At 40.2% G+C, this 15001-nt stretch overlaps 1 protein-coding gene across 5 annotated transcripts in view; it reads left to right on the top strand.

Annotated features, from left to right (window-relative positions):
* The first annotated feature begins 2329 nt into the window (after window positions 1-2329).
* Window positions 2330-15001, top strand: part of pcsk5b (proprotein convertase subtilisin/kexin type 5b) — a 53884-nt gene continuing 41212 nt past the window's right edge. For 2 of the 5 annotated variants that reach the window (XM_053680123.1, XM_053680124.1), the window contains exons 1-6: window positions 2330-2927; window positions 8116-8220; window positions 8667-8810; window positions 11351-11494; window positions 11684-11760; window positions 14894-14982. In XM_053680123.1, coding sequence (XP_053536098.1) covers window positions 2751-2927; window positions 8116-8220; window positions 8667-8810; window positions 11351-11494; window positions 11684-11760; window positions 14894-14982 — 736 coding nt within the window. In that variant the 5' untranslated portion in view covers window positions 2330-2750. The remainder of the gene's footprint in view (window positions 2928-8115; window positions 8221-8666; window positions 8811-11350; window positions 11495-11683; window positions 11761-14893; window positions 14983-15001) is intronic. The other 3 variants (XM_053680125.1, XM_017468160.3, XM_017468158.3) reach the window with 3 other exon arrangements.

Consider the following 15001-nt stretch of genomic DNA (forward strand, 5'->3'; position numbering starts at 1 on the left):
TATACCTACAAAGAGCATAGGATTACCTGATAAAACGGCCAGTGAGTGTAGATGTAAGGCAGGTGTACTTTACTGACAACTAAGGGTGTGTAGCAACAGTGATCTTGAGCAACTGGTTAATACTGGTCAAGGTGATGATGGATGGAGTCTATACTAGGAACACTGGGCATGAGAAGGGGACACACCATGGATGGGACACCAGTCCAGGTGCAACTGCTAAAATAATAATGATAATAATAATAATAATAATAGTAATAATAATAATAATAATAATAATAATAATAATAATAATATTAATAATAATAATAATAATAATAATTCTTATTCTTATAAAAAATAATATAGTTTTTTTTAAATACAAAAAATAAGCTAAACAAACTTTAAACTTGATTGTTGAGTTGCTTTTTAGTTTGCATGTTGGAAATACAGTGGTGCTTGAAAGTTTGTGAACCCTTTAGAATGTTCTGTATTTCTGTATTAATATAACATCATCAACACAATAAAACAAATGAGACAAAAATATTACACTTGGTCATTTATTTATCGAGGAAAATGATCCAATATCTGTGAGTGGCAAAAGTATGTGAACCTTTGCTTTTAGTATCTGGTGTGACCCCGGTTGTGCAGCAATAACTGCAACTAAACGTTTCCGGTAACTGTTGATCAGTCCTGCACATCGGCTCGGAGGAATTTTAGCCCGTTCCTCAGTACAGAACAGTTTCGACTCTGGGATGTTGGTGGGTTTCCTCACATGCTTGCTTCAGGTCTTTCCACAACAATTCTATTGGATTAAGGTCAGGACTTTAACTTGGCCAGTCCAAAACATTAACTGTATTCTTCTTTAACTGTTCTTTGGTAGAACGACTTGTGTGCTTAGGGTCATTGTTTTGCTGCATGACCCACTTTCTCTTGAGATTCAGTTCATGGACAGGATGTCCTGACATTTTCCTTTAGAATTCACTGGTACAATTCAGAAAACATTGTTCCATCAATGATGGCAAGTCCTCCTGACCCAGATGCAGTAAAACAGGCCCAAACCATGATACTACCACCAGCATGTTTCACAGATGCTGGAATGCAGTGTTTTCCTTTCTCCAAACATAACACTGCTCATTGAAACCAAAAAAGTTCTATTTAGGTTTCATCTGATAAAAAATTAAATAAATAAATTTCCAACATCCCCTTGGCTTGTCCTCAATAAACAAATGACCAAGTTTAATATTTTTGCCTTCTTTGTTTAAGTGGGTTCACTTGATCTATGTTTTAGTTCATATTTATGCAGATATATAGAAAATTCTAAATCCTTCACAAACCTTCAAACACCGCTGTTTGTCTTTTACCACAATAATTCGCCAACAATCACAGTTTTTTAAAATTTATTAACGAACGACTTCACCATTTAAAACCTTTTATTTAATTTTTTTTTTTATAACAGACCTTTGTTAAACATAGACTAATGTTACAGAGCATCCATGAGACTCAAGTGTTCAGTGACAGAAGAGTTTGTGCTTTCCGGTTTCTATGTAACATGACAAGCAGCATTTATTATTCTTATTTTTTTTTTTTAGAGAGAGAGAGAGTGAGATAGAGAAAGAAAGGATGGTGAGATTAGCCTACAACTATATACAGCTGCTATAATGTAAGCGATAACTGGAAATAGGAACTAAACCCGGGTGCACACTATACGATTTCTAATAGTCAATCCCCGCTGTAAGCCACGTCACACTGTAGGATCTCAGTTGTCGTTAATGTCAGATTATACGACAGTCTAGACGTGAAAAACGTACGCACGCAAGAAGACTCGTACGGAGGACTGTGCCTCAAATTTGATCGCAAGGGCCATTAATCGGCCGTCGGGGAACGTGACAAACTACTGACAAAAGACTACAGGTTTTAGCCTAGGATTATAGGTATCATTTAGGATTGTGAAAATTTGTCTCAGACGACCAAATCATATCCAAAATCGCACAGCGTGTTTAACAACCCGGCTTAACGCCCTTGTACAAAGCACTGAAACTCTCTTCACCATATCAACCGTGACACTTTTTGTCTGTTATAATCAACCCTAATGATAACACAAGGTATTTATGGCTGGTTAGATCAAGTGAACTGGAGTTTTTGAATATTGGCTAACACACACACACACACGCACACGTACAAATTAGGAGCTGAGACACTGGTTTAACAAAGTGTGTGTTCTTCGCGTGTCAGAGGCAGCTGAAGGACGATACCTGGTGTGTGTTTAAGACCCTGCGGAGACTACTTAAACCCCGCGGGCGCGTTTCCCTTAAGCTACTCCACGGAGTGTCGCTAGTTATTTGAGGGAGGCGCTATAAGCCCTACCTCCACTTTACCAAAAAAAAAAAAGAAAAAAAAAAAAAGAAAAAAAAAACCCAGGAGGGGGGGCAGAGAGAACTAACGGCACCGTCTTCTTGAAAGCATCAAAATTTGACCGAAGCTGCGCAAAACACACTTGGCTCTCCGTCGGAGTGCGGAGCACCGCCGCGTTGGGCTAAACGGTCGATGCGCTGTGAGGCTGAACATCACACACACACACACACACACACACACACACACACACACACACACACACGAACTGAGGATTCCGAGCTTCTCGACTCTCGCTCTCTTTTGGAGTATATGTGGAGGTCAAGCGCGCACTTCTATGAGAATCCCTGCTTTGCGGCAAGACCAAGTTTGGCTGTTTTCCTGAGAGGGAGTCGAGAGAAGAGCGGACGCGGGGAATAAACATGGTCGTGGACGGGGCTTTGCGGCGCTTGGGCTCGCTGTGCGTCCTCGCGCTGTGCTTCGGCTTCGCGTGTCCGCGAGCTCGCGTCTACACCAACCACTGGGCGGTTCGCATAGCCGGCGGGAGCGAGGTGGCCGATCAGATAGCAAGCACATACGGTTACTCGAACCTGGGCCAGGTAAGGCTTCCCTCAAACGTTTATAGGAATTTAACGTGTCCGTCTTCGAGCGTTTCTTGCAGCCTGTGATTATTTCCCCAGTATTTTGTAGCGTCCCCCCCATCTCCGTCCCCCCCCCTCTCATAGTTCGACTTGGACTTGCCTTCACTTTGAGTGAAGTTCAGATATGAATGATGGAAAAACTAGAGGGTTCCTTTCCAAAAGTTTCTCCTAGTTGCACACACATTTCTGGACCACATCCACTCCTGTGTGGTTATTTTTTATTAGGCTAAGTGCTCTTTTGCAACTTTCAAGCACTCCTAAATCATCCTCCAGGGTGGAGGACACAGGAGCCCCCCCCCCCCCCCCAAAAAAACCCAAAAACAAACAAACAAACAAAAACGACCCCTCTTTTTTGTCACCTCAAAGAGAGCAAACGCTTCCTCCTTTTATTGATCTCTGGACCAACAGGTGCTCACCAAGCCACCGACTACTGAAGTGGTCAATAAAAACTACTGAACTACTGAAGTGCAGTTGAAGTGAATGATTTGACATCTTGATGGTTTTTAGCCTACAGACACTAATCTTGAATAGGTTCTGACTGAAAAAAAATAAACACACACACACACACACACACACACAAACCCCCCCCTTCATCTGAATGAATTTTGCAACCAACTGCCAAACAATGTTTCAGTGTGATGTAATTGTGGAAATGGGGGTTGCTGGGGTAACTGTAGCCAAATCTAAGATTGTGATATTGATCTCAGCTATCTCAGTAAAAAAAACCCCCAGGATTTCTGCTGGTTTTGTTCTTTAACTGAATGCACGGTTAACAAGGAGTAAGTACGCACGTCAAGGTAAGCTTAGTTTATATATATATATATATATATATATATATATATATATATATATATATATATATTCCTCCAAAATATTTTTATTGAGAAAGAAAACATACTTCCTGTCACATAGATACAATACATTCTCATTTTATTGTTATACGTACATATACACATACGTACATAGTATAGAAAAGAAAAACAAAATTAAAGACCATCAACTAAACAACCTATATATATATATATATATATATATATATATATATATATATATCTATATCTCCGGTTGCTTATATATTGTAAAATCAAACAACAGGCAAAAAATTCAAGTGGGAAGTGCTTGTAAATCCATAAAATATTAAAGAAAGGGTTGCCATTCATATAAATAAAAAACTAATCTTGTAAGTACAATCCCTCATTGAGTATTTTATTTTCTCGAGTTTTAAAAAAAAACATCATGTCCTTAAGCCACTGGGAGATCGATGGATAATTAGCAGACTTCCAATTCAACAGTAGGGAACGTCTTGCTATTAAGGGATGTGAAAGCGATCGTATCTTTTTGTACAGAGCTTAATGGAACTGAGGCATAAGGAATCCCAAATATAGCAATCAATGGGCAAGGTTTTAAATCTACTCTGAGAAAAGTGGACATGATAGTAAAGAAACCAGTCCAAAAACCATAGAGATCAGGGCAAAAGAAAAAAAAAAACATATGGCCAAGATGACCGGGAGAGCCATGGCATTTATCACACTTGTCCTCTACTTCTGGATATATTACAGAAAGTCTTGACTTAGACAAATGGTCCCTATGGAAAAATTTGAATTGGATGAGCCCAAGACGAGTGCAAGACGCGGTAGACCGTATCCTATCTATCTATCTATCTATATATATCTATAGCACGTTCCCAAAACTCTTCACTTATTTGTACTCCTAACTCCATTTCCCATGCGTTCTTAATTTTGGGACTCGACTGACTACTTAACGGCAGGATAAAATAGTATATCTTAGAAATCATTCCTCTCTGATGTGGGTAATATTTGATAGCAATGAACCTGCTGCGTTTTAGCTGTCTGAATAATTTCCATGTGTTAAGTCACAAGTTAACGAGTTAACGGAGGTGTGCCTGTTATAATGTGTGTTTGCTTCATGCATTCATGAGGCTTTTAGATGGGGGGAAAAAAAACAAATGCAGGGACCCCTTAGTTAACGAGTTTCTTGGGTCTCTGCGAAATCTCCAACGTCAACAGCTTTAAAATTGCACTAATTTTTATTGATTGGTATAGTAAAAACACGGGCAAAGTACAAGGCTGTAAAGACTGTGACGTATACAGTAAGGTGTTTTTTATGTACGCTAGACATACCTTTACAGATCAGTGCTAAAAATCTCACGTCACTCTTTTTTTCTTTTCTTTTAAGGTCTAGGTTAGTGGGATTAGATGCGACAGGTCTTCTGCCTAACTATGAGTAACGGATATTTAGATCTTTTTAGTTACAGTGTTTGTTCACCCTAAAGTAGATGGAACCATCTTTTTCCATACGTTTGTACACGGACACGATTGAAAAAAAGAAAATAATTAGTTTTTGCTACGGCGGCAACTTCCTGTGAGCAAATTTGTGAACTGTAAGCATGAACGAATGATTAAGACTTCTGTAGAAACTTGCTGTAGGGCTCGAATGCCCTTCTTCGTTGGTAGCTCAAAGCTTTCATCAGAAAAAAATTGGTCATGTCAAGTCCTGTCAATTCTTGTCTTGTCAAAAATCATGGTTAAAAAAACCCCCAAACACCAAAAGTGTGTGTGTGGTTAATCTTAAACGTGTTGTAAATGATCAGCATGACTCTTATTGCGCTTATGAGCAGAAATAACAGGGTTGTGATTGCTTGGTCAGAGTTCTGTTCTAAGTCTTCGAGGGAAGCAGTCTTACGAGTGTGGCGTAAGCGCATCTTCCCATGTCTTTAGGTATTTCTGTATTGTTAGTTTTAATTACTTAAGTCTATTTTTGGGGTGTGTGTGTGTGTGTGCCACATCTTGTGGCTTGCAGGGGGCCCCAAATTTGTGGAATACTTGTGTGTGTGTGTGTGTGTACATGCATTTAGCCATTCGTCACCAAAAAGGACCAGATGTCCTCACAGTGACAGCACAGTGTCCTCACAGTCACCCCAGTCCCAATACAAATGCTTTATTACATTTAGCACGAAGAGCCAAAATATTTCCATCTGGTCAGTGAGTTTAAGGTAATGGTAAGGTTTAGATGTAGGCATAGCTTTATTTATTATTAATCAGAAATAATTAGGAACAGAAGATCCTCCCAAAAATGCTAGTTATGCATATAACTGTGGTTCTCTGAACAACAAATAACCACCCAGTCGGCCAGTCTGTGTTTATATTGTGGACTTCCCTGTGCCATTCACTGGTTACAGATGAACAGGTGATCCACTTCTTGGATCTCTGTGAGAAAAGTGGGTGATATGACTTTTTGTAGAAACTCTGCGTTCAACCACACTGTCACATTAGAGTCATTAGGCCACCAATGCAAGGTAAGCTTATTGGCAAGACACGCAGTTCTCCCTCTCTTTGCTGAAGTGATCACTAGTAAAGAGCAGTTTGGTGTCCTGCATGGGCTCATAGGAACTCCAGTGGAAGAGGAGATCCCATGTTGGGGCCTTGGGGGAGCTTTTCTCTCTTCAGAAAGACTGTGGAAAGTTTATCAGCCCCCAGAAAGATACCAAGTTATTTCCAACCACTAGAGCACTTTTGGATACCAATGACTTGCAGGCTACTTCAGGACCACAAGTTGGACTCTGTGGTCTGATTACTGAATTCTGTGCAGTGTGGGGTGAGTTGTGGGCCAATGCATCCTGACCTAATGGACTGTCCGACTCTGCCAGGGAGAACCACAATGAGTCGTTATGACCTTGGTATGACACTGATAACATTGTGGTTCAACTGTTGGTTCACTGCCAGACTGGCCTGGTTCCACACATGGCATCCCTGTTGTCCTCGGATAAGATTCAGAAAGGGTAAAATGTTTCTCAGACTATAAGGAGTTCTCTCCTGAGTCTATCGAGAATTTCAGTGTGGCTATGTCTGATGCCAGGTCGTCTAAATCTGCCAGCTGGTTGCGCTGTCTTCACAATCATCGTCACTGCACTGGGAGGCAGGGGAGACATAGCCGAGGTGCAGCTTTGGCTAAATACCAAGTTCGCTAGCAGAATGAAGTCGTAAGCCTGCTAGTCCTGGATGATGGTGGATGTGGAAATTGAAGAATGAATCACTGAATGGCCTGGCGGAGATAGAGTTGCTTAACTGAGAACTCCAGCCCCACAGTGAGGCATGAGAAGAGGGGTCATGGCTGTGCAGTAATCCGGGAGGCCCCGTTCAGCGGAGATATGGGGAGATGGACGGAGACCCAACTCTGGCCCTGTATCGCTTGCTATGGTTAGGGAGAACCACTCAACGATGTTAAAGGCACATCTTCACAGGCCTGCCAATCACAGACAGTTGGGGGAAAAATTCAGACCAATGTGGGAAGACGCACTGAGACGGAGAACTGAGAGAATTATCTTTTGAACTGTTCTGTTGCTCGGTATTGCAGATCATTGGGTAACAAACTAGCAAGCTAATGAGGGAACAAAATCGAGCTTGCAGCTACATTGCTCTGTGCGGCTCCAAAAAGTACAAAATGCACTCACTGATGATGAGAAATGATGGGAGGCTATGGGCAGCTTTGGACAACATGTTGCCTGTAGGTTTGACTGAAGTCACCGGCTGTTATGCAGGTGACTCGAAAGCGCATTTGAGAGCCAACATATGTATGAGGCATGAGGAAGAAAGAGGAATGACGGACATATGACGATGGCGTTTGTATCAAGTGCTGTCACGCAGTATTTGATGGGAAATTTGTACGAGTTAGAAATGTGTGAGTCTCATTGCTCGCTGATGCTAAACTGACGTACACGCTTTCTTAGGGACTCTTTCTCCTGTCCAGTTTGAAGTTTTCCCTACCCTCAATTCACCCTGCCAGACTGAAGAAGAGCTTAGTAATTAGCTGATCAGTTGGGATCAGGTAGTAAAGAAAACTTCAAACTGTGCAGGGGTCTCCAGGACTGGTGCTCAGAAGCCTTGCTCTAGAGTAACTTTGTCAAAATGTTCATTACATTCTTAATGATTGAGCAAAATCTGTCAATGATGTGATATTACATCAGCTCTATCTCAGCACTTTTTAAAATCTATTCAAGACCGTCTAAGTTTGGTGTGCTCGAATGGATGGGTTTCATCCTTTTTATGGAATTTATTTACCCACCGTTGTGATTTTCCTCATCTGTGTTCCTAAAGATTTTAATGGGAGTCTTGTGTTGTTCCTATAGATCGGTGACCTGAAGGACTACTACCATTTCTTCCACAGCCGGACGATAAAAAGGTCGACGCTCTCCAGCCGTGGCACACACAGCTTTATCTCCATGGAACCAAAGGTCAGGCCGTCACCATGGTGACAACACACCTGGGTGTACTGTGATCCATAAGAATTTTTTGTCATATACACAAAAAAAATTTATATTGTAGGGTGATACTGTGATATATATATATATATATATATATATATATATATATATATATATATATATATATATATATATATATATATAATGTGTATATATATATATATGTATGTGTATGTATGTGTATGTGTGTGTGTGTGTGTGTGTATGTATGTATGTATATGTATATATATATGTATATGTATGTATACATACATATACATATATATATACACACACACACACACACACACACACACACAACATCCTCAGTGATCTTACACTAAAATTTGGAACCAGATGTTTGACCAGTTCTATTAAAACAAATGATCTGAATTGTCGTAATAATTAATCCATAGTATGAATTTGCTATCTCCTAGGTGGAGTGGATTCAGCAGCAAGTAATAAAGAGACGGGTAAAGCGAGATTATAAACCCTTGTACCCAGGTTCAGTCAAGACCAGCGCAGCACAGTCTGACTCCATCTACTTCAACGATGCTAAATGGAGTAGCATGTGGTACATAGTGAGTATAACAACCCATGGGCCAAATTCATTTCACAGTGTAATCATGCAACTACTTTAGCAGAAAGTATTTCATCACAGTACTTGACAGACATGATTCAGGTGAAGGTAGATGCACCTATCCCATTTTTAAAATTCTTGTTATAGTCTGACATCAGAGCTCTGTGTATTGACCATTATCTGATGTTGATCTGATGCTGATGCAATTTAAACGTAGTGGTTTGTTTGGAGAGTAGCCTTGTTTGTAATCACCAGGGTCACCCCGGTTACTGTAGAAAAGAACGGCTTTTTGGAGACTTTCATTACACATCACCTCCATGTAACAGTTCACACATTTTGTTTTAATTCTATACATTTAATTGTGTCAAACTTTTAATAACAAAATCGGGGTACTATAATTATGATACTGCGATGAACAGTGAGTAATATTTAGGCGATCCTTTTTAACTACAGAGAGGAAACATTGACCTTTTGGCATAGCTTTTAGCAAACATGTTTTTATATTCCATCATGTTGAACATTGATTATAATACAGGTGCATCTCAAAAAATTTTTAGATCGTGGAAAAGTTAATTTCTTCCTGCAATTTAATGCCAAAAGTGGAACTTTAATATATTCTAGATTCATTACACATTGGCTTACGGCGGACGGAAATTAAAAAAAAACCCAGTTTCTCAGAATATTAGAATAAAGAATTTATAATACAGAAATGTCGACCTTCTGAAAAGTCTGTTAATTTATGCACTTGATAGTCGGTCGGGGATTTAATCCTTTTGCATGAATTACTGCATCAATGCGGCGTGGCATGGAGGCGATCAGCCTGTGGCATGCTGAGGTGTTCTGGAAGCCCAGGTTGCTTTGATAGCGGCCTTCAGCTCGTCTGTATTGTAGGGTCTGGTGTCTCTCATGGATTCTCTATGGGGTTCAGGTCAGGCGAGTCGGCTGGTCAATCAAGCACAGTAATACCACGGTCAGCAAACCAGTTACTAGTAGTTTTGGCACTGTGGCCAGGTGCCGAGTCCTGCTGGAAAAGGAAATCAGCATCTCCATAAAGCCCGTCAGCAGATGGACGCATGAAGTGCTCTAAAATCTCCTGGTAGACGCTGCATCGACTCTCGACTTGAGAAAACACAGTGGACCAACACCAGCAGATGACATGGCACCCCAAATCATCACTGACTGTGGAAACTTCACACTGGACTTCAAGCAACTTGGATTCTGCTCCTCTCCACTCTTCCTCCAGACTCTGGGACCTTGATTTCCAAATGAAATGCAGCATTTACTTTCATCTTCCCCGTGATTGTGCTTGTGTACTGAACCAGACTGAGAGATTAAAGCCTCAGGAAACATTTGCAGGTGTTTTGAGTTAATTAGCTGATTAGAGCACTTCTCAGGTCGACATTTCTGTATTATAAATTCTTTATTCTGATATTTTGAGATACTGGATTTTTCATTTGTCTGATTGATTTGATTGTAAGCCGTAATGATCGAGATTAAAACAAAAAAAAAGGCTTGAGATATATTTAACTTTATGTGTAATGAATCTAGAAAATATGAAAGTTCCACTTTTTGAATTAAATTACGGGGGGAAAAAAACAAACTTTTTCCACGATTTAAATTTTTTTTTAGATGCACCTGTATATATGACCGCACGAACATATTATTTCTAGAATATTGTCAAAAAATGAAAGGTAGCCTCACAAGTTCACAATACAGTTCTGTCCTTTTGCTCTTTGATCCCTGCAAAGTCATGGAAGTAGTTGGGCACTTTGCCCTAGTTGCGCTTAAGCCCTAAACCTTTATGTAATTCTCATGTATAGTATTCATTTGTATTAGTGTTTTAGCTGTTAACTAAAAATGTCTGCTGCTATATGACTAGTTGAGAAGTTCTGGTGCAGTCACTAATTTGTTGACTCTGGGCTATAATTATCTTGTTGATTTTATTATATAATTATCTTGTTGATTTTATGTCTGATCATCACACTGAACAATAACCAAGTAGCTGCACTCTTCTGTTTTCTGTCAATGGTTAATGCAAATCCGATAACGTAAATACTTTGACCTGGACACCACCATCCACCAGGATTCCTGGGAGTTGTACTTTGAGAGCAAATAAACTTGACTTGTGAAAGATGGTCTGTTCTAACCGGCGGCCAAACGAACGTGTTTACTTGCTTTTGTTGCATTGTGTAGTCAAGTAGGTTACATTTACTAGATAATGTAATCACTTCCTTAAATCGGGTAATGAAGGTAGCAGTGCTTCGCAAAGCAGCGTTATCAAGAATTTTATACAAGTGCTGTTGGTCATTTTTCTCAACACGTACTGGATTCCTTTTCTGTCCTTACAGTACATCCAGCCCTTACTGAAATAAATAAAAGTCCAAATTTGACACTTTAAAAAAAACAAAACAAAACAAAACATTCCATGTAACGTTAGTTTGCTTTTTTTTTTTTTTTTTTTTGGTATGAAAGCTGTACTTGATATAACCTGTTTTTCTTTTGTCTACCCACGTGCTGATTTTCCATTTTGTCTGTTGGCAGCATTGTAATGACAACATACACAACTGCCAGTCGGACATGAACATTGTTGGTGCCTGGAAGAAGGGATATACAGGGAAAGACGTAGTGGTCACTATTTTGGATGATGGCATTGAGCGGAACCACCCAGATCTCATACAGAACTATGTGAGTGCTTGATATCTAGGTTGGACTATTACAATGCTGACTTAAGATTTCATCTCATTTTTTCCTAAGAGTGATCATGTACTGTAATTTAAGCAAATATAGCAGTTGACCTGGCTGACACTTTGTATCTTTGTCTCATTTTTAACTACAGTAAGCCGTAGTCTCTTTCTCTCTGGTCTCCATGTACAGGATAACCAGGCCAGTTATGATGTAAATGGAAATGACTTGGATCCCATGCCCAGATATGATGCCAGCAATGAAAACAAGTAAGAGTGCCGCACCGGGCGAATGGAAATACACTCCACTACTTGGGCTACTTCACCTGTGTGACGAGTGTGTTTATGGTGCATTTCTGTGGTGTGTGTGTGTGTTTGTGTACAAAAGTGAGAAGGCGGTTTAGTTGTGAATATGGATATTTGCTCTCTGTGTGTGTGTGTGTGTGTGTATGTGTATGGTAATGAAATGGATGCTCCTCCTCCTCTGTGTGTGTGTGTGTGTGTATGTGTGTATGTGTGTGTGTATGTTAGTCTGTGGCTTCCACTCTGCCAGCGTGTGTGAGCCGGTGCCAGATGGCATCGCAGCATTTTTGGAAGCTTGGGCCAAAATGCTTGGCCTAGGTTTACTCCTCAGCACCAGCGCTGTTCTGTTGGAGTTTCAAATACACGCTTCTTAAACTACCCATGAAACTACCTTCCTGCACCCGATTTCCGTCCTCTTTCTCTTTCAACTTCTATACAGTGCAAATCGACACTGAAGTCATTTGGGATTTTATTTCTTATTTAGTTCAAAGACATAATTGTCTCCTGGACCATGGCTTTTTAAAGGTCACTCACTCCTCTGTGACTCTATGAATGTTTATGAACATGCATGATCCTGTAACTAGACAGATCTTATTTCTTAAACCATTAGAAGCTGCGATACAAGCTTTTCATAAGTAATTCCATTGCCCGCGGAGGCTTTAGGAGAGAATATGAACGTATTCCTCTTGATCTGAGGAAGTGTGTGGTTGGAGGAAGCTTTTCATGGCATGTATAGACATGTTCTATAGAATATCGTCTGCTTGGGAGTATGCTTTTGTGCCGGATGCCTTCTGTGTTTAAAGGAATAATTTATCCAAAACTGCTAATAAGGCACTCGGAATGAAGTGCGGTTGTGACTATTTTCCAGAAACAAGGGCTTTTTTTTCTTTAACTCTTAAAGCGGACCCGTGATATGGTGATCGTGTTAGTGGCATTGCCTTATGAGCTTTTCTCTCGTGGGTTTGCATTGGTTTCATTTGTTTTTTTCTGATAATATATAGGAAATATGATTCAGTGTTGTATATCAGAGATTTAGTATGAGGTAAAGCACAATGGCTACAATCTCACCTGCTCAGAAATGTATACATCAGAGAGACAAACGTACTTTTGTCACTTCAAGCAACTTTAAAGACTTTAGTTTAAGCCATACGTACATCCCGAGATGGGATTATCCCATCTCATGGGATTCATCCACTAGTGTTTCATGTGCGTATAATTTTGTACCTAATGTGTAATGAAAATATTACTGAAATATGCATAATAGATCTGCATATATGCATAATGGATCATAGTAAATCTGTGTCTTTCTTTTGTATATACAGGTGCATCTCAAAAAACTAGAATACCGTGGAAAAGTTCATTTTCTTTCTGTAATTTAATTCAGAAAGTGGAACTTTCATATATTCTAGATTCTTCACGCATAAAGTGAAATATTTCGAGCTTTTTTGTTTTGTTTTGTTTTAATCTCGATGATTACGGCTTACAGCTCATGGGAATGAGGTACTGGAGAAATCCAGTATCTCAAAAGAAATGTTTTAGAATAAAGAATTTATAATGCAGCAATGTCGACCTGAGAAGAGCTCTAGTCAGGTAATTAACTCAAAACACCTTTTTTCTAAAAACACCATTGCTCAGTGGTCCAAAGTCCTCTTTTCAGATGAAGGTAAGTTTTGCATTTCATTTGGAAATCAAGGTCCCAGAGTCTGGAGGAAGAGTGGAGAGGAACAGAAGTCCAGTCCAGTGTGAAGTTTCCACAGTCAGTGATGATTTGGGTTGCCATGTCATCTGCTGGTGTTGGTCCACTGTGTTTTCTCAAGTCGAGAGTCGATGCAGCGTCTACCAGGAGATTTTAGAGGACTCCATGCTTCCATCTGCTGACGAGCTTTATGGAGATGATGATTTCCTTTTCCAGCAGGACTTGGCACCTGGCCACAGTGCCAAAACTACTAGTAACTGGTTTGCTGAGCGTGGTATTACTGTGCTGGATTAGCCAGCCAGCTCGTCTGACCTGAACCCCATAGAGAATCTATGAGAGACACCAGACCCAACAATACAGACGAGCTGAAGGCCGCACTTGTGTATCGAAGATGTTTTAATATTAATCATCGACAGCAGGTGTGTAAGGATGGAAATGTGGTAAAATATCATATAGTTTTACAGTGTAGTTGCATGTTTTGGTAATATGTGCTAAGTAGCTGTAATAATGTAGCTATAATAATAGAGACAAGAGACATGAATCTTGGTCTGATAAATGTGTTTTGGTGGCTGTGTGTTTATGGCCTCCGGAAGGTAATGTCCAGGTTGTTCTGCGTAGGCTGAGCAGGATGACATGAAGTGTGTGTGTGTGTGTGTTTTTCTGCTTTTCTCATTGACTTGTATTCCTTTGGCAGATGTGAGTGCACACAGTCCAATACTGTAGCACAGAATAACGCACATATGAGGAAAAGACTTTGGACTCTGTCCCTTATATTTAGTTATGTTTTGGTACTTTTTAGTCAAAGAGTCAATCTAGAAGACTGATCATTGATCTCTGTCTAATAAGCTTTTCGACACCATGAACTGATGGTTGCTGTGGGGAATGGGCATGGACGTTGGCCTGGGGTGTGATGGCATTGTAAATATATTTTTAAAAAATAATCATCCTTTTAAATGGCTCAGATTTGAGACGCTGGTTACCATGGCAGCGTGAGTTTTTCTGAGCAGCTGTTCTCTGTTGGAGGTTCCACGACGGAATGCACTCGCTTTCTGACCTTGTCTTTATAAGATTTTTTTATTTTTTTTTCCTGGTGAGCTGTCGTATTTGATTTTTGTGGGCTTAGTTTGGGTCAGCCTTGCCGCGAAGAATGTCTCCATGTGTCATCTGCATACAGATTCTGGGGAACTCTAGAATGTTTTCCCTCAATAGCTCAAATATTTAGCCACTGTGTTTGCGCCGACTTGGCTCGAAAGGAGCATGTTTAGTTTCAGCACAGCTGTTGCCTCACTACAGCTTCTCTCTCTTTCCCTATCAGAATATGTGTTGCAGTGTTTAGTGGTATGCATATGATCTCTGACCTCTGACTGTGTGTTATACCCTGAGATCTCCTTGTGTCCTTTTCAGGCATGGCACGCGGTGTGCTGGGGAAGTGGCAGCATCTGCCAACAACTCTCACTGCACTGTGGGCATTGCCTACAATGCCAAGATTGGGGGTGAGTGCTGTACATTGGT

This window comes from Ictalurus punctatus, chromosome 5 (assembly GCF_001660625.3).
Source record: "Ictalurus punctatus breed USDA103 chromosome 5, Coco_2.0, whole genome shotgun sequence".
NCBI classification, from domain to species: domain Eukaryota; kingdom Metazoa; phylum Chordata; class Actinopteri; order Siluriformes; family Ictaluridae; genus Ictalurus; species Ictalurus punctatus.